This window comes from Colossoma macropomum, unplaced genomic scaffold (assembly GCF_904425465.1).
Source record: "Colossoma macropomum unplaced genomic scaffold, Colossoma_macropomum, whole genome shotgun sequence".
In the NCBI taxonomy this organism is placed as follows: Eukaryota; Metazoa; Chordata; class Actinopteri; order Characiformes; family Serrasalmidae; genus Colossoma; species Colossoma macropomum.
The window spans coordinates 1023172-1042018 of record NW_023494799.1 but is presented as its reverse complement, the minus strand read 5'-3'; the positions used below and the strand labels follow the sequence as shown (position 1 = coordinate 1042018).

The following is an 18847-nucleotide window of genomic DNA, read 5'->3' as shown; positions in this document are numbered from 1 at the left end:
CACACCCATTCAGTCTACAGCAGTTTAGCTCCACCCATTCAGCCTACAGCAGTTTAGCCACACCCATTCAGTCTACAGCAGTTTAGCTCCAACCATTCAGCCTACAGCACTTTAGCCCCACCCATTCAGCCTGTAGCAGTTTAGCTCCACCCATTCTGACTACAGCAGTTTAGCTCCACCCATTCTGACTACGGCAGTTTAGCCCCACCCATTTACACTGAAGATACGAGTGTTTCTGCTCTGCTTTTTAAATACAGAACAGAGCTCATTTACATATGTCTTAAAGGAACAATAACAAAACCCTGTTTAATTATTAAGGATAAGAAGAATGAAAAAATATTGACTTATGAAAACAAAAATGCACAAATGGGGCTGAAGGAAAAAATAAACAAAAAGTGTAGAACATTGGCTCTTTAATGCGACTGAGCATGTCCTCTTCGTCCGTTTGCAACAACAGATCAAACAGAAAACTGTTGTTTTTTGCAAAAACTGAATGAAATTGATAATTAAAGCCAAAGGCCACGCCCACTTTGATATACTTGTTGTGATGTCAGCACTTAAAGATTTCAGATGTTTTGGGCCAAAAGAGGTTTAATATGAGCTTCTAACAGCAGCTAAACCGGCTCTTCACACCAAGAAACACACTGACAAATAAATCCTAACTAACTTCAAGGGTTCTTTAGTGAAATGGGTCTACTTAGTATTTCATGTTTAAATGGTTAATTGCTTGTTGGAATGGTTCTTCAGACTGACGGAGAACGTGTTGAATGTGATTCTATACTGATTTTTTTTTTAATGTCTCTATAGCAGAAAAAGTCTACTATTTTATACAAGCTTAACACTGTAACTATAGCAGAACCCTTCGGCATTTTACAGAACCACAAATATACAACACATTCTCTATCAATCTGAAGAGCCATTTCACCATGCAGAGAACCATTTAAGCCTGCAAGTGGTTCTCTGAGTGTTCATGGTTCTATACAGAACCATTGTCTACTAAAAAAATCTTAATTTAAATATATAAATAAAAATAAAGCACAAAAAGGTTCTGCTATTGTTACAATGCCAACCTTGTCATAACAGCAGAACCTTATTGGTGCTGTATAGAACCATGGAAATGAATGTATTCTGACAAAAAAGTCATTCTTAAAAAAAGGTTTCTTTAAGGATTCTTTAGTACAGACAATGGTTCTATACAGACCCATGAACATTCAAAGAACCATTTGCATGATAAAACAGTTCTTTGCATGACAAAATGGTTCTTCAGATTGATGGAGAATGTGTTGGTTCTATAAAGCACCAAAAGAGTTCTGCTATTGTTACAATGACAAGCTTGTAACAATAGCAGAACCTTTTTGGGTGCTATATAGAACCATTTTCAAAAAGGTTCTATACAGAACCATATACAACACATTCTCCATCAATCTGAGGAACCATTTCATGATGCAAAGAACCCTTTAAGCATGCAAATGGTTCTATATATGCCTCATAGTTCAAAACTGAACCAGTTCTTTTACTAAAGAACCGTTGAAGAACCGTCTTTTTAAGAGTGTAACAGTGAAAATCAAACGTTTCTCTGAAAGTGTAAACAGAAGGCGCGGCGTCTGTAAACCTGTGTGATTGAGCGTTAAGTCTGCGTGGGAACGGAACCAGACCGACATCTCGGGGTAAGTTAGCAAACAACCGCGCCCCACCCACACCTTATCTGACCGGCGCTGACCTGTGTGGGGTAAAGGGCGGCGCTGCGTGAGAAAAGGTGCATTTGAGGGTCTGAACAGGTTCACTCAGAGAGAGGAGGCCATTAGCGCTGGCTAATTATTAGCCAGGACGTTTAGCTCCAGAGACCAGCTGCTGTTTTCACACCGTGTATAAAAGTAAAAGTCTAGCTTTAATCAAACGGCGCAGCTTATTTGACCTTAGTCCTCCTGAATAAAGAGCTCAATCCTCCTCTGGAATCAGCTGCACTTTAATGTACTGCAAGTGTGCACATATGTTTACCTGAGCATGTAGAATATATGCACATTATAACTGTGCAAATTCAGTTAAAACGTAATGTAAATGTAAATAAAACCAACTGAACATCACTTATGCTGGCCGAAGAGTGTTTTTATGTGTGATTTATTTTTTCTATATTTTTTTGTATTTCTATACTTTTTTGTTTATATTTATTTTTTAGTATTTTATAAAATCTTGTATTTATTTTGCAGGTTTAATATTTTATCCTTTTTTGTATCGATGCAAGTTATTTTTCTGTTTCAGTGTTTTTATAATATTTTTTGCATTTTTATTTTTTCTCCATATTTATTTTGTCCGTTTCATATTTCTCCTGTGTTTTTTTATTGGAATTAAATTAATGCATGCACCAAGAGAAACCCCTTTCATATCTTTTGCATGTCCAATAAAAATAAGAAAACAGAGCTTCTGATTCTGACACCTACAGCATGTTCCGCTAAAGAAATGCACGGTTTCAGTGTCCTGGTTTTTCTGCAGGGTCACGGTGCTGAGAGAGACGGTCACGCGCCGTAAAACGGAAGCATGTCTGTGCCAATGTAGACAGAGCAGGGGGGAAAGAATGGGAACGGAACGAGCTGGAAAATGTGGCAATGACAGAACTCTTATTAAAGTATCAGCAGCGAATAACCCCGCCCGCTTCCTGTTCTTTTGTCAGGCCGGGTAATCTAATCTCTCCACATCGTGTTTGTTTAACACCGCGGCCCGTGTAACTGTAAGAAATATCACTCACTCTCTTCCTCCGCCGTGTGTTTTTCCCCTGCCGACAGACGGCTGGCCGATTAGCCTCGCTAGCGCTAGCGTCAGGATTGCGCTCGCTAACCGCTAACCACGTATTTCCCCCCCATCGCCCGTCCCTCATCACGGCAGCAGGGAAAATGATAATAAATGAAGACCATTAGGAGAATTACCCGCCATTAAGGACAGGAGAAATCCACTGATAGGCCCACCTGTCAGGTTGCCAAATTGAAACAAATCACCCACACCTCCATCCTCTATTATCCTTTTAATGGACTTGATAAATTTATTATCATTACCCTTATTCATTTATTTGATCCCAACGGCCCCCATTTATTTCCGCCTGCTCGTTTTGGCCCCGGTCTGCGGAGGACTCTGACCTCTAGACGTTCTTTGGATGCTTATGTTATTGCTAGATTAAGCGCGTTTACAGCCAGTGTTTGCTAATGTTTTGGAGCTGCTGTGATGTAATTCCAGCTTCCTCATTCACCTCATTCACTCCGCAGCCTCTCGTTCCCACAAAACGCTCAATTATTTCTGCAGGACGCTTCCCGGCTGTTTGCCTAGTCTTGGGTTTCGTCTCCAGGACGCTCCAGAGCTAGCTTAGCGATCAGCGCGCTGAACGTAGGCCAGTGGAAGAGGGACAAAGACTCTATTCCAGCCTGCTTTAACCCCGAAAGCCTCTCACACCACTGTCATCTGGGCACCCGGCCTCAAACCGAACGCGTGGAGACGTTAAATAATCTTTAATAGACTCGATTACGTTGTTTCTGACACTGTTATCTAAGCGGCTGCTACTGTTTTTAGCTAAGCTAATGTACTTTAGTCCATGTTGAACACCTCCGCACGCTTTTAGATGCATGCAGTTAGCACCATGCTAATTGTTGATGCTAATAAGCTTGCACTGCTTGTTGGCTACATTAGCCTCGTAGCTCCAGAGCAAGAGAATGCTTAATTTTTTATAACATAAACAATCATATCAGACGATATTGTTGGTTTTTGAAACTGTAATGTTTTTAAGCTTAAAATTTAGAGCTCTTTGCATTTAATATTTCTAAATTGTACAGAAAACAGACATAATTTATTTACATGGCCTCACTTTGTCACTTAGAATTAAATAGGCTGTGCCTTTAAGACTGATATATATGTAAATGAGCTCGGTTCTGATTGGCTGCCCTTCAAAAAGCAGTCTGAAAGACTCCTTATGACTTCATTGTGGGTGTGGCTAAACTGCTGAAAAGGCAGATATATACATAAATTTGTTGTTTTTGTAACATCACAAAAATAGCAGGCTCGGTTTCCATATAGCCTTCAGAAAATTACTTATATTTCACATGTGAAATGGGCAAAAACCACATGTTTACAAGTTTTTTATACACATTATAGCACACTTTAACGTTAAGTGCGCAACAACCACGTGTTTCATTCAAATGAGGCATCTGTAAAGGTTTGTGGATGGTATGGACAGTGTGTACATACAACATCAAACTCATTTATTCCAAAAAACATGCGATAAATTAATTTTTCCATGTTTTGGGCCCTTTAAATCGAATGCCGTAGCTCTAGCCTCTGTCAGAACTCACTCTGCTGTCATCTGGGCCACCAGGTCGAAGGAGGCGAAGCCGGCGTTCAGGAAGCTGTCTCGGTAGCGGCTCATCTTAATGGCGTCCAGCCAGTCGCCCACAGTGGTGAAGGTGGTGTAGTCGGGCACGCTGCGGTCCAGCAGGGGCTGCGAGGCCCTACAGGGAGAGAGAGAGAGCGAGAGAGATGTGGAGATGAGAGAGGGTTAGGTCACGCCGGGCCTCCACCAGACCACCACACCCCCAAACCCCCCACCACCTCCTCTCCCGGCCTGTAGGGCCCGCCTCCGCCTGGGTTGGCGACGAAGCGGCCGACTGGCTGGACGCCACCACTGGATGTCTGAGGGGGGGCTCAGAGGAGGCGGGGGGCCACAGAGCAAACATCACGGCTTCAATTAAAGCTGTTCACACCAAACGTAGTCGATCAGCTGAGACGTGTTTGGTGTCTGAAGTTTACTTCTTTAGTTTTATCTCTAGAGCTACAAGGCTAATGTAGCTAACTAGTAATGGAAGCTCATGCCCACCAATTAGCATGATGCTAACAGTAAAACAACCATCTTGAAGCCTAAATTGGATCCATTTTATTATCATACAGCTTCAAAAACTGACTATTACAGTTAGACCTTCACTTCAGGCCATAAATATCAAAATGAGAAAACAAGAAAAACCCATTTTTATGATGATTCTGCTAGCACCTCTATGATATGTTAGCGCTGAGCTAACTGGTGCACATGAACATGTGTTGGCTGTTCACCACATTGCCCACCCCTAGCTGCTACTGTTAGCTGTTAGCACCCTGCTAATTGGTGGGGTATAAGCTTCTACTGCTTGTTAGCTACATTAGCCTCGTAGCTCCAGTGCTAAAACTTAAGGAACAAACTTCGGGCACCAAACACAGCTTGGCTGGTTGACTAGATTCGGGGCAAGAAGGAGGGGGATTTGACGTTTTGCCAGACTATTACTTTAATTACGCCCAATAAACAGTTACGGAGCTGGGCTGCCTTTCTCTGCTCGACAGGGCGAACGCATTCCGACAGAACTGGATCAAACAAGTGGCCGACTAGAGCCCTCTCACCCTCGCGCACCATAAAAAGACAGATATTGATCTTTTTATTTTGGACCTGGGTCGCAATATCTGGGCCGCGCTCGGTTCTGCTATAAAACATCACAGGCTCAGAGGAGACGCAGGCTGATCCTCAGCTCGATACCAGCTACCAGCGAGTTTTAATAACCCTCGGCGACGAGGCGGAGGGCAGCGGGGTCAGCCGGAGAGTGAAAGAGCCCCACTGTCCGCAGGCTCTGCTCTGCTGATCCTTGTCGTCTTTTGATGGCATTAGATTAATTAACAATTAAGAGAGGGGAGGAAAAAAGTTAATAAGAGCGATACAGAGGCTCCATTGAGGACAGGAACCCACAGATGGATGGGAGGAATGGGCTTTTAATAAGCTCCCGCTGCTCAGCCCGAAGGCCCCCGCGGTCATTATCCTGGGACAGTTTTCCCTTTAAAGGAGCGCTGTTAGACCCCCCGTCCAATCACAGAGCGTCTAACATGCCAAAGGTAAAAAACCTGGAGCTCCTCGCTCACCTGTGCTACCTTCACTTCAGGATCAGGAGTGACCTTCCTCTTATTACTTCCTGTACAGTTCAGTCAAAAAGGCTAATGTTGCTAGCAGTAGATGAGCCAAAGTGGCCTGTGAGAATGATTAATTTGACCCACCAGATCGAATTCTTTTTATAATAGTAATAAAAATTAATTTTCCTTTTAACGTCGCATTCTTTAAAGCTGCACTACGTAAGATATTTTAAGTAAAACTGAAAGAAGTGTCGTTACTGAGTGAGGAGAATGTAAACACACTAAAATATGATGAGCTGCTGCTGAGAGTCACCTGTAAAACCTGAAATAATCATTTAAAAGCCAGAGGCGTCGAGTTTTTCACACCATGTCGTACGTCTTTACGTATTAACATCACACAGACTCTAAAAGAAGGTCCGGCTCGATGTTTCCGATGTATTCGATGATCTCAAAATCAACATCACACTGATGAAGATGTGATGAGAGTAGATAATTAGATAATTCATTATTTATATTAGTAGATAATTCACTCACGTCCTCAGAGACACTGGTTCACCGAGTTTAGACTGAGTTCTCTCTGAATTCTGCTTAGGGAAGAAGCTTAACACACACTATGGAATGTTTTGCATGAAGTTACTTAGTTCTACCAGAGGGGTCTCCAAATCCCCAAAACTTACACAGTGCAGCTTTAAGTATTTTACTAAGAAAATACTGTGTAGTGTTATTACACACATTTTTAAACACTCAATTGAGCCTTTTTGGCCATCAGTCTACCAAAGGGTTCTCTGCACGATGCCATAAATAACCACTTTTGGTTCCCAAAAGATATTTTTAATGTACAGACATACATGTAAATGAGATTAATGTGTGTGAAGAAAGTTTTAAAAGATATAAGAACCTCCACATAATGTGGATCTTCTAGGAAGAACCCCTATGTTGGTATAAAGCTCTTCCATTATATGAAGGTTCTTTAAAACCTATTGTTTTTTCAAACACGGTTCTTTAGGGAGTGGCTATGGCATAGATCAAAGAACCCTTTTAACTGTACTACATGAAACTATTTCAACTAAGATTGAAAGTGAATTGTTTGTGTGAACACATTTTATTCGTGAGGTTCTTTTGTTTAGTAGAACGTTTGCTTTAAATTTGCTCTTGTTTGATAGTTTAACAAAACTTCTCAGGTTATTAATAAGTGGCTTTTTTAAATGTATATTATTTAAAACTTTTTGTCAGTAAATAACTACAAACTGTTTAACCAAAAACTGACAAATTTTGACTGCATAAAATTATGTTCAGAATTTTTAGCTCCTTTAAATCGGTGATAAATTTCTCATATTGGTCAGGTCTAATGTCACTGATAGGTCCCATCTCTCTCTCTCTCTCTCTCTCTCTCTCTCTCATTAATCTCTGCAGGGGGCCACCTCTCCGCTGGCCCGTTTAAAATCTCGTTAGCGGCTAATTAAAACCATTCCCATCTTTGCCCTGCCTTAATCTAGCTAATTACTCTTCGCTAATCTCCTTAGCCATCGCCATGAAGCCAACACACTGGCTCCAGAGTGCCCACCAACCCTGACCCCCCCCAACCCCCCCAACCCTGGACACACTGGCTGCGTACAGAAGAGCAGGAGGTGGGGCAAACTGCCCCCCCCCCCCATCTACCACATGCTAATTAAACAAGTCAGTAAGCATTACGCTGACCACTGAAGAACATGTGATTTGAGGTTTGATTGATGATTCAGGTCAATAAGTTCTCTATTTTGCCTTTTTTTATTTATTTATTTATATTTATTTACATTTTATTTATATTTGTTTTTTTAAAATACACAATTTTTCATAACTGCTTAAATAATTGTAAATTTACTACTTTAAAAAAATTTATAATGGTTAATGACTAATCTAAAATAAAAGTCTTGAAAATGAATTTATTAAAAAAATTAAATTATTTTATTTTAATCCCCGTCCATTCATCACTTTCACACCTTCACAAACCAGTCAAATCAGTGCAGCACTGTTTTTCAGTAAATGTTCAGTAGATCTTTGGTTCTCGACTTCTTGGACAGTCTGTAATATTTTGCCCGCGTGCTGCGGAGGTTCTTACCCGGACTGTGTGTTGGTCACCACCTTTAGACTGGCTGCGTTGCGGATGAGTTTGTCCAGCGTGTTGACGATCTGAGAGAATTTGGGCCTGAGGTTCCTCTCTTTGACCCAGCAGTCCAGCATGAGCTGGTGGAGGGCGGTGGGACAGTCCATCGGGGGCGGCAGCCGGTAATCCTGCTCCACCGCGTTGATCACCTACAGCAGGAAGAACAATGGAGCACAGAGTTTAGATTAATCTTATTAGACTGGGCCAAATTCCACAACGTCTTTACTGCAGATATTCCCAGTCTGGTCCTGGCGTTCCTGTCCTGCTTTGGGCAGTTTATGGAACTCCACATTATGTTGACAGGGCCTGTTTTCTAATCTCTGCTATTTCTGCATCAACCGCCCTGCTGACACTGTACTGAGTATTTATCTATATACACATACTTTAATTAAGTCAGTACACCCATATTTCAAATTCTGAGATGACTGTCGGAATATTATGGGATTATTTAATTCATTTCTAGACATTCTGTACTTGTTTTGAGTAATTTTTAAAAAAGAACATTTCTCAAAATAAGCTGAAATTATTTGTCAATACTCTGAGACGATCTTACTTGATAAAATTAACAAATAAAACATTAAAAAAATAAGTTAAATTATGTTATTTTAAGCTTACAACAATCTTAACATGAGAAATGTTAGATCAATGGACTGGATAGAAGATATTTTCTCTTTCCAAGATATCATTTGTAGTGTATATATTGATTTATTCAATCTATGCAAAAGTTTGTGCACCCGTTGGTCAAATTAAGCCAAATTACAGCGAGATTGTGGAAACTCACGTCCTGGTTGCTCATGTCCCAGTACGGCCGCTCTCCGTATGACATCACCTCCCACATGACAATGCCGTAGCTCCACACGTCGGAGGCGGACGTGAACTTCCTGTAGGCGATGGCCTCCGGAGCCGTCCAGCGGATTGGGATTTTGCCCCCCTAGAAAAACACATAAAGTAATTTATATAATAAAATTATTTATATTAATTATTATTGCCGTTATTTAACCAGGCAAAGCCATGTAAATAACAAATTATATTTTATACTGACAGTCTGACACATGTGTGTGTATGTGTGTGTGTGTGTGTGTGTGTGTGTGTGTGTGTGTGCTCTCACCAGTGAGCTGGTGTACGTAGGGTCCGACGGATCGTCCTCCAGGAATCTGGACAGGCCGAAGTCGGACACTTTGCACACCAGGTTGCTGTTGACCAGGATGTTGCGGGCAGCGAGGTCGCGGTGGACGTAGTTCATATCCGAGAGATACTTCATGCCCGCCGCGATGCCCCTCAGCATGCCCACCAGCTGGATCACCGTGAACTGCCCGTCGTTCAGCTGCACAGAGACACAACAGGCCTTTCACTGCGGCTGTAAACATCACTGCATCTTCATCGATCCTAACATTCCAAAATGATTCCAAACATTCCAATATTCCGAAACTTTTCTGAAGGTGGCGACTCAGTTTGCAGTTTTGGAAAGTCAGAATCGTCTATAATTGATTATTAAAATATGCAATTATTTAATTGTAATAATATTAACTCTATATTGCACCTTTCATTCATAAACATGCAGCATAACACGAAAGTAATGTTGGATTAAAAATAAAGATACAAAAAAAAAAAGCAATTTTGTCTGTTTTCATTTTTACAGCGTAACAACTGATTATAATCAAATATAATGATATTCAATAAAGCGTTTGCTCATTTTTGGCCCAAGATAAAAGGTTATTTTTTATTGCTGGAATCACTGAATCGCACTGAATCGTGTCCGACATTAAATCATATCCGAATGGGTCAGAGATTTACACCCGTTCTTTTCACACACTGCACCGTCTGAGATTTCCAAATGCCACCAGCCTGCGTTTAACATTCCTCTCAGACTGTGATTCATCAGCCTGCTGATTCCTCTCGAAATGTCAGTGATAAGCGAGCGCTGTCTGGCTGAGCGCTACCGCAGACAGGTTACTATCATCTGATTCTCTACAGCCGCGCTGGGGAAAATCACTCTCGTGGAGATTAACCCCTTAGACGGCTCTGCTACCCACAGCAATAACAAAACATGCTGTAATTTTATATGCACCAAACATATAACTGCATTTTACTGCTTTTTGTTGGATTTTGATAATAATAATAATGATAATAATAATAATAATAATAACACACTGTAAAAACGGCTTGTCAGATGAACTTAAACAATTACTTCATGTAGTAACAAGCAGCTGAACTCATTTTAATCAACTCAAAAAATGACATTGATTAAAATCATTCATGCAAAGTATTTATTTAGTTTGAATAAAACTAGTTAATTTACTTGTTACCACATTAAGTAATTTTTTTAGGTTCATCTGACATTTTTTACAGTGTAGTCTTTAACTATGCAGCACCTTTCATACATTAAAATGTAGTTTAAAGTGTTTCACAGTAGAAAATAGAGTTAAAAAGGTAATCAAAAGTAGAATAAACCAATAATAAAGAAAAAATACATACAAGTAATAACAGAAAGGGGAATAAATTAAAAGCTAAACTGCACATGATCAAAGCACCGATAGATGACCACTCAATCCTAGGTGCATAAGCAGGGATAAACATACATATAAAGGATAGAAATAAAAATAAGGTCATATAAATAAATAAAACAAATAGAATGTAAACCAAACTAACTCATTACATAACTATGTAGCTTTGCTGCTGCTTTCAAATACTAGCAAGGACTCCAGATTGACGTAGACGAGGGTTGACGTAGCGCTGGTGCTAATGTGAAATGTACAGTGGAAATGAATTTGTTTCTCAGTGATTTCTGAGGCAGATCCAGCACAGTCACTTCTTAGGTATTTCCACAGAAGTAGACGCTATTTTGAGCCATTGGGCTTTGATAAAAATCAGAAAGCTCTAGTTTAGTGATCCGCAACTACGTGCATGAGCGCAAGGTGATGCATGGTATGCCTGGCACACCCTTAGAATCTGGACAAAGACTGATTTATTAAATACAAATATTGAGTTAATTTTTAAAACAAAAGCATGTTGTATAACTCCGAACTTTGCTACAACAAAGTAACGACCCTTTCCTTGAGAGCCTCGAAGCTAAAGGTTTAGCATAAGCCAGAAAACCGTCACCTGAAAACGGTTAGCCTGGTTAGTCATCAACATGCTGGGTTCAGTGAGTTTATCTGAAAATCACTGCAGACTGCAACAGACATTCCAAATGACATGATGAAACGTACATTACAGGCTAGTTATTGGACACAGATAGTTGTATCCAATAGCAGTATGTTTTTATTATACTGACCATCAGTTGCTAAGTAACAAAAACCATCACTTTAAGCTGCTGGAGCGACTTTTTAACACCCCCTATTTTGTGTTTTCCTTACCCGGAGGAAGGAATCCAGCGCTCCATTCTCCATAAACTCGGTGACGATCATGACTGGCCGGCTCTTGGTGACCACGCCCTCCAGGCGGATGATGTTCGGATGATCGAACTGTCCCATGATGCTTGCTTCACTCAGGAAGTCCCGCCTCTGCCGCTCGGTGTAGCCCACCTTCAGCGTTTTAATGGCCACGATGATTTCTCTGCGGCCGGGCAGCTTCAGACGACCGCGACACACCTCTCCAAACTCTCCTGGGTGAGCAAGGGGTGGACAGAATGGAGAGAGAGAGAAAGAGAGAGAGGGAGAGAGAGAGAGAGAGAAAGAGAGAGATCGGAGGGGTGGAGAGGAGAGGGGAGAGTGAAGGACAGTGGGGGAGAGAGGGGAGAGGGAAATTTATTGGTTAGAATTGAGGAAAGGAGAGGGAATGGAGGCAACGAGAGAAGCCAGGCTAGGACGGTGTATTTCTGTGCCAAGGAAGGGGGCAAAGAGGCAGTTTTGGTGGGGGATACATAGCTGGGACAGGGCACACTCAGCAGGCAGGGACAGGTACGGGGGTAGATGAAGGAGGCAAAAGAGTGAAAGTGAAGGAACTGTGAAGGGAGAGTGGATTTTCAAGTTCTGCAGTGATCAAAGGCAATGAGAGAAGCCAGGCTGGGGCAAGGAAGGTGTGTTTCTTTGCTAAGGAAAGGGGCAGAAAGGCATTTTTTGGGGGTAAACGGCCAGGATGGGTCAACCAAAGTGAGCAATGCCAGCAGGGAAAGGTACAGAGACAGAAAAAGGGGGCAGATTGGTAAAACGGAAGGAATGCTAAAGGGATATTGGGGGAACAAGCTTTGGAGTGATCAAAGGCAACAAGAGAAACCAAGCTAGGGGCAAGAAGGCAGTTTTGGGGGGGTAATAGACTAGGATAAAGCAGTTGCAGTGGACAAACTGACCAGGTAAAGGGTGGAAAGAGTAGACAGAAGACGCAAAAGGGTAAAAAGGAAGGGACTGTGAGGGACAGTGGGGCGTCAGGCTTTGGAGCAGTGAAAGGAAGTGGAAGAAAACGGAGGTGAGAGAAGCTTTGGAGGATTTGACGGCTTGTGTCTTCGGTCTAGCCAGGCACATGTGCAAGAGCGTGTTGAGAAGGTTTTTTGGGGGGGGGTTGAGGGAAGAGAGGAAAGGGAGGAGGGGAGGACAGGGGTGGGATTCGTCACTATAAAGGCCAGGCTGGGACGCGCTAGGTTTTAGAAGCTCTAGTACATGTTATAGGTGTGAAGCAGGGATTTGCAATGTGGAGCTCCTCTGCTAATGCGCTTCGCAACTCTACCACTTCTAATCCTGCTCAAACCGGTCCTGCTGCTTTCTCTCTAATGTCTCTTACAACACTCGTCATGGTAGAGGTGAAACAAACCACAGTCATAAAGATGCAGAGTATATCTGAAACTGTGCGCTATTCACTACATTTGGAAGTCTGCCACCTAGTAGCGGCGTGTAGAAGCAATTGGAAATAATTGCGGTGCATTTACAACCCCAATAGACAATAGGCGGCCACGGAATACCCATAACGCACTGTGCCGTATATGATGAAATGTGACTGCTGTTGCAGAATGATGAACAAACTTGTACAAAATTGTCAACTTTCAAATTCTGTACCCTATAATAGTGCTCTGTGCAGTGCTCCGATGTAGGGAATAGTGATTAGAGAATCATTTCAAACACAATCAAATTAGCAGTAAAGGGTTCAGGGAAGGAACAGATGATCTTCAGGGCAGGAAGGAGCAGCAAGGATTTTTGGAAGCTACTAGCCAGTCAGGATCAAGAGGTCAAAGGGCACCTACAGAGGCCCGTCAGATTCAGGAGAGGAAATTACATGATCTACAGACGATCAGGATCTGAACCCCAGGAGCTCTGTGAGTGAAGCGGTTAGAGAAGGGCGCCGGGGTGCTGGGGCTGAGTTTATGGGGGGATTGAAGTGGTTTAAGTACCGCATGGAGTGAAGTCCTCTAAGGGAATGGCCTGGCTGAGGCTAGCTGGCTTCCCCCTGCCGCTCAGGACCGTGTGCTGTTGGTTACCTGCGCCGATGACCTCCTCGATCTTCACGCAGGAGATGTCGATCTCTTTGGCGAATTCTCGCACAGCCTCGTTCGGGTCCTCGTAGGTGAAGGGGTCGATGTAGACTTTGGTTCCCGGAGTGACTATAGGGGATTCAATAGTGGGAATAACCAAATGAATTTCCTTTGCTTAATGCAAAAACCTTAAGTAAGCTTGGCATTTGGTAAGTGAGGTTTAAGGGTAGCTTTATGTGGTGAAAGTAGTGGTGAAACTTTTGCACAACTATAGTGGTTATATGAAGCTTAACTAAACTTCTCAAGTTTCATGAAACTCACTTGCTCTTCACCAGTTTAAACAGCTAGCTATCCGGCTAATGTTAACACGGCCGCTTTCGAATGGCTGTCTGGGCTTGCATGTCTTTTTCTTTGGAATAATCCAATGTGTTGCATGCAACTTGCATCAAAGTTTCATCATACAAGCCAGCGTTGCACAGACAGACCAATTCAAATGATGCTCAAAGGGCTAATATTTGAAGTGTGGATCATGTACAGCAGCACAGGGGGTGTGAAATCTGTAGAGGCTTACTGTATTGCTGCAGTTTCTCAGTGTATTCTGACTCAGAGCCGTTCCTTTGCTTCCTGTGGGACAAAAACAAAAGTACACAAACTTATCCGGCGTGTAAGAGCTTAATATAGCATTATTGTCTGTTGATGGTTTCTTTACAAATCACAGCAAGACAGGCGGTTTGGAAGGAACCTGTATTGCTCCTGCCAAAGCCTCGAGAGACAGAAATTGAGGTCGAATGGAGGAAGGGAATGATACTGAAATTAAGAGCACAACAAATACGGCCTCAGGAGACCCCTGTCACTTCTCCCTCGACTTCACTTTCCCGGCAGCCAAGAAAAACACCAGGAAGCGGCTGTCGAGCGCACACACGCTTCGGCGTCTTCCTCCGGCTGCGCTCGCTAACTCATCCTCCTCCCTGCACTTCATTCCCGTCTCCACCTTTTCATTTTTCTCTTCTTTCTCTTTTTCTCTCACTCTCTGCCTATTAATGTGCAGTATTTGGCAAGGGGGGCGAGGGGAGGGGGGGTTTTGTTGAAATTACATGTTAATGTGGTTCCTTTGTTGTCTAACCAGTAACCGGGGCAATAATACCCGCTGGTGATTTGCATCTCATTTCCAATTCAAATGAAGTTCCGGAATATGCCAAGGCCTTCGTTCGTCGTGTTTCTCTCTCTCTTTTTTCCCCCTTCATTCTCAGGCGTGCAGAGACTTTCAGACACAATGCAGCCGGTGGAAAAGAAAAGCAGGCGGAGATTATTCAGGCTAGCTCCAGACTCCATCCTGATCTGGGACATAGTTTTGCTAGGCGGGGCCAACGGCGGTTAAATGCAGTAATGAATTTGGAATTTGGTGAAATTCAATTTAAAGTCTATTCTTCTTGAGCCGGTAGGTCCACAATTAAGTGTCTCTGTTTGCCCAGAACTATTTACCACTTTGTTCTCTTGTCTGCTTTTGTTGTGGCATCATCTGCTTCTTAATGTCAGTCAAGTTCTTGTCAAAGTCAGAAGGTTCCGGCTCACGTTGGGTGACGAAACCCATCAGAGTCTCTCAAGATCTGGTTTGCAGGACTAAGTTGCACCGCAAGCTTCTGTCTCACAGTAAACCTTTGAGGGACGAGGTGTTTGATAGCTGAGGTGTTACCTTAGGCAGACGATGGCGATGACCACCACAGCGATGATGAAGACCAGACTAGCTGTGGCAGTGCCAACGATGAAGGGCAGCTGCTCCTGCCAAGACTTCTCAGGGTTGGCTGAGGGAGAGAAAGAACGAGAGAGAGCAAAAAAAAGAGGAGTGAGATGTTCCCGCAGTGTTCGTTTTAACTTTGAGCATCCTCTCACTGAGAGCCTCTTCATCTATCTATAGGCTCTGCAGCCTCTCCTCCTCCTCCACCACACGCTTGGTGTTTATGTAATAAAAAAGATTCACCTCTAACTCCAAAACCTGCTCATACTCTTCTTTAGCTCTATAAATACATACACGAGTTGTGCTCTAACGTATCAAAGAGTAGAGTGAAGAGTAGAGGTGGATTCACTGCTAGAGTGAATTTATCTCACTTAAAATATTCTTCATGTCTGCACCTACTGTGTTCTGTACATACATGTTCAGTACTTGTACTAATTTACCTTCCATCTCCTCTTTTCTTTACTCTAATTAATTCATTACTTGTTCTGTCTTGATAGGAGCTACTGCCAAGACCAATTCCTTGTATGTGAGTTCATTGTTGGCCAAGAAAACCAGTTCTGATTGTAATTAGAGCTGAAATAATTAGTCGTCGACAACATTGATCATGGAAAAAAGTTTATACTGTTTACTTAAAAACAAAAGCCTCTATAATGTTCATATGATCCACACAGTCACTCTGACAGACTGTAATACACTACAGGAAGTGTAGGGGGCGATACGACTTCTACTGTTTCATTTAAAAAGCTCTATAATGTTCATATGATCCACACAGTCACTCTGACAGACTGTAATACACTACAGGAAGTGTAGGGGGCGATATGGCTTCTACTGTTTCATTTAAAAAGCTCTATAATGTTCATATGATCCACACTGTCACTCTGACAGACTGTAATACACTACAGGAAGTGTAGGGGGCGATATGGCTTCTACTGTTTCATTTAAAAAGCCTCTATAATGTTCATATGATCCACACAGTCACTCTGACAGACTGTAATACACTACAGGAAGTGTAGGGGGCGATATGGCTTCTACTGTTTCATTTAAAAAGCTCTATAATGTTCATATGATCCACACAGTCACTCTGACAGACTGTAATACACTACAGGAAGCGTAGGGGGCGATATAGCTTCTACTGTTTCATTTAAAAAGCCTCTATAATGTTCATATGATCCACACAGTCACTCTGACAGACTGTAATACACTACAGGAAGTGTAGGGGGCGATATGGCTTCTACTGTTTCATTTAAAGCGCTCTATAGTGCTATATAATGTTCAACACTGCTTGTCATACACACAGAGCCTAAACCGAAAGCAAGAGGAACCTATGAAGGCATGAAAGATTAGCCGGTGAGTCAAATAAACGAATAAGTTCTAGATATCATTGTTAGCTGCAGCCCTAATTCTACAGTACAGTATGTGCAGAGAGTGTGTGCCGTACTCTGGTGGTTGGTGCTGAAGTCCGTCGGGCTGCTGTAGCGGCCGTATCCCGCCACGGTGCGAGCGCGGACCTGGACCACGTACGGAGTGCCGGGCTTCAGACCCTCGATCCGCGCTGAGCTGCGCTGAGCCGTCATGGTGTGGGATATCGCTTCACCCTGATCCTGCAGAGACAAAGCAAACACATCACACACATAAGCTCCTTGAAGGTTACAGGAGATTCTGCAGGAGGAACGGAGGTCTGTGGCTCGTTCTACCAATGAGGAACCAGAGCCTGTGTTCGGAGCAGCGGCGCCCAGGCTTTTGGTCTTAGGGAGCTCATAATGAGGTGAAAAACAAAACAACTAGCAGTTCATTTTTGCACATCGCCAGCATACGACACATATAGAGATACTCCAATGGCTCTGTACAAACGAGCCACACTGCCCTGCATCAGTTCAGCGGAAAGAAATTCTGGTCTCTGTATCTCCTTTTGTTCATGTGCCGCCGATTGTTATGGCTGTATTAGCTTGTAACAGCTCTGGCTCAGAGTGAGACATCCAGGCAACCTCAACTGTCTCTACTGGGTTCTTCTATCTAGTGCTTGTGTCTAGCTAGCAGGCTGTTCTCTCCACCATGCTGTCAGTAACTTAGCTAATGTTAGCGCTTGGCTAACACGTCATGGTGGTTCTTTCATGGTTGTAATTACAACACGATCAGCCGCCGTTAACCCAGAAGCTTGAAGGAGATCAGAGAAGGGAACCGTGGCTAAAGGTACGCGATGTTGCTATTTAAGGCTTCTCAAGTCGAGCACCTCAGAGGAACCGAAGGAGCGAGATGAAGGGAGGTGTGACGAGAGCACATTTGGGCTGAAATGAAGATCAGTCAGGCTGAATCTGAAACAGATTCTCGGAGCGGGCTAGCAGCTAGCCGGGTTAATTCCACCATCAGCTAGCAAGCTCCGTGCGGGTTCTTTGTTCTCTGCCATGCTAATCCCCCAACCAAACCCAGTCCAGCTCTGAAGAAGGAGGGAAAACAGACTAAGAGAGAGAGAGAGAGAGAGAGAGAGAGAGAGAGAGAGGGAAAGAGAGAGAGAGAGATAGAGAGAGAGAGGGAGAGAGAGAGAGAGGGAGAGAGAGAGGGAGAGAGAGGGAGAAAGAGAGGGAGAGAGGGAGAGAGAGAGAGAGAGAGAGAGAGAGAGAGGGAAAGAGAGAGAGAGAGATAGAGAGAGAGAGGGAGAGAGAGAGAGAGGGAGAGAGAGGGAGAAAGAGAGGGAGAGAGGGAGAGAGAGAGAGGGAGGTGCAGACAGAGAGGAGCTGGTGCTGATGATTAGCCGGTGTGTAATTGTGGAACCGGATGGCGTTAGCCTGATTGACTTACACTGCTGCTTACCTTCTCGTGGTATTTAATCTCGTAATCCAGGATGATGCCGTTCGGTTTCTCCGGACGCAGCCAGGACAAACTCATGGTGCTCGCTGACGCCCCCATCAGGTGGACGGTGGGAACTGCAGACGGAGCTGGAGAGAAAACCCAACCATGGTTTAAACCTCTACGCAAAATAATACAGCACTGTTTAAATTAAAGTGTGTGGAACCGGAGCTTTTTCTGTGAGCTACTTCATTTAACATTAAGGTTCTTCAAGGGTTCTTTAGTAAAGAAAATGGTTCTGTGTAGAACCATGAACACTCAAACAACCCTTTGCATGATTAAAGGATTCTCTGCATAGTGAAACTGTTTTTCAGATTGATGGAGAATGTGTTGTATATGGTTCTATATAGAACCTTTTTGAAAAGGGTTCTATTTAGCTCCAAAAAGGGTTCTGCTTTTGTCATTATTTCAAGCTTGTAACCACAGAGGAACCCTTTTTGGTGTTATATAGAATCAGCACATCAATCTGAAAAACTCTTTAATAACGCAAATAGTTGTTTGAGTGTTCATGGTTCTGATCTAGAACCATTTTCTTCACTAAAGAACCGTTGATGATCTTTCTTAAGATTATACTGTGTTTCCTATCACTGTATAAAAGATTCATGACGCTTCCTTTTTGTGAGGCCTCACACTGTAAAAAAACAGCATATTGACAAGTGAGATTATCTTAAATCTAACTGATATATAATATTTCTCATGGTGAGATTAATGTGAGCTTATTATAAGATTATTAACTTACTTTTTTACTTGATCTAATAAAAAGTATACATTGGCAGATATGTGTTCTTGATAATATGCATGAAAATATCTGCCAATATAGTGA

The 18847-nt window shown here is 42.8% G+C and overlaps 1 protein-coding gene across 6 annotated transcripts in view; it reads right to left on the bottom strand.

The window, feature by feature from the left end:
* Positions 1 to 18847, bottom strand: part of LOC118818751 (ephrin type-B receptor 3-like) — a 79030-nt gene that overhangs the window by 2326 nt on the left and 57857 nt on the right. The window contains exons 6-15 of one of the 6 annotated variants that reach the window (XM_036586126.1): positions 17977 to 18113; positions 16619 to 16781; positions 15139 to 15247; positions 14017 to 14069; positions 13452 to 13586; positions 11401 to 11648; positions 9153 to 9368; positions 8826 to 8975; positions 8000 to 8193; positions 4332 to 4487 (exon numbers count right to left, since the gene is read on the bottom strand). In XM_036586126.1, coding sequence (XP_036442019.1) covers positions 4332 to 4487; positions 8000 to 8193; positions 8826 to 8975; positions 9153 to 9368; positions 11401 to 11648; positions 13452 to 13586; positions 14017 to 14069; positions 15139 to 15247; positions 16619 to 16781; positions 17977 to 18113 — 1561 coding nt within the window. Of the gene's footprint in view, positions 1 to 4331; positions 4488 to 7999; positions 8194 to 8825; positions 8976 to 9152; positions 9369 to 11400; positions 11649 to 13364; positions 13587 to 14016; positions 14070 to 15138; positions 15248 to 16618; positions 16782 to 17976; positions 18114 to 18847 lie in introns of all 6 variants that reach the window. The other 5 variants (XM_036586128.1, XM_036586125.1, XM_036586127.1 and 2 more) reach the window with 5 other exon arrangements.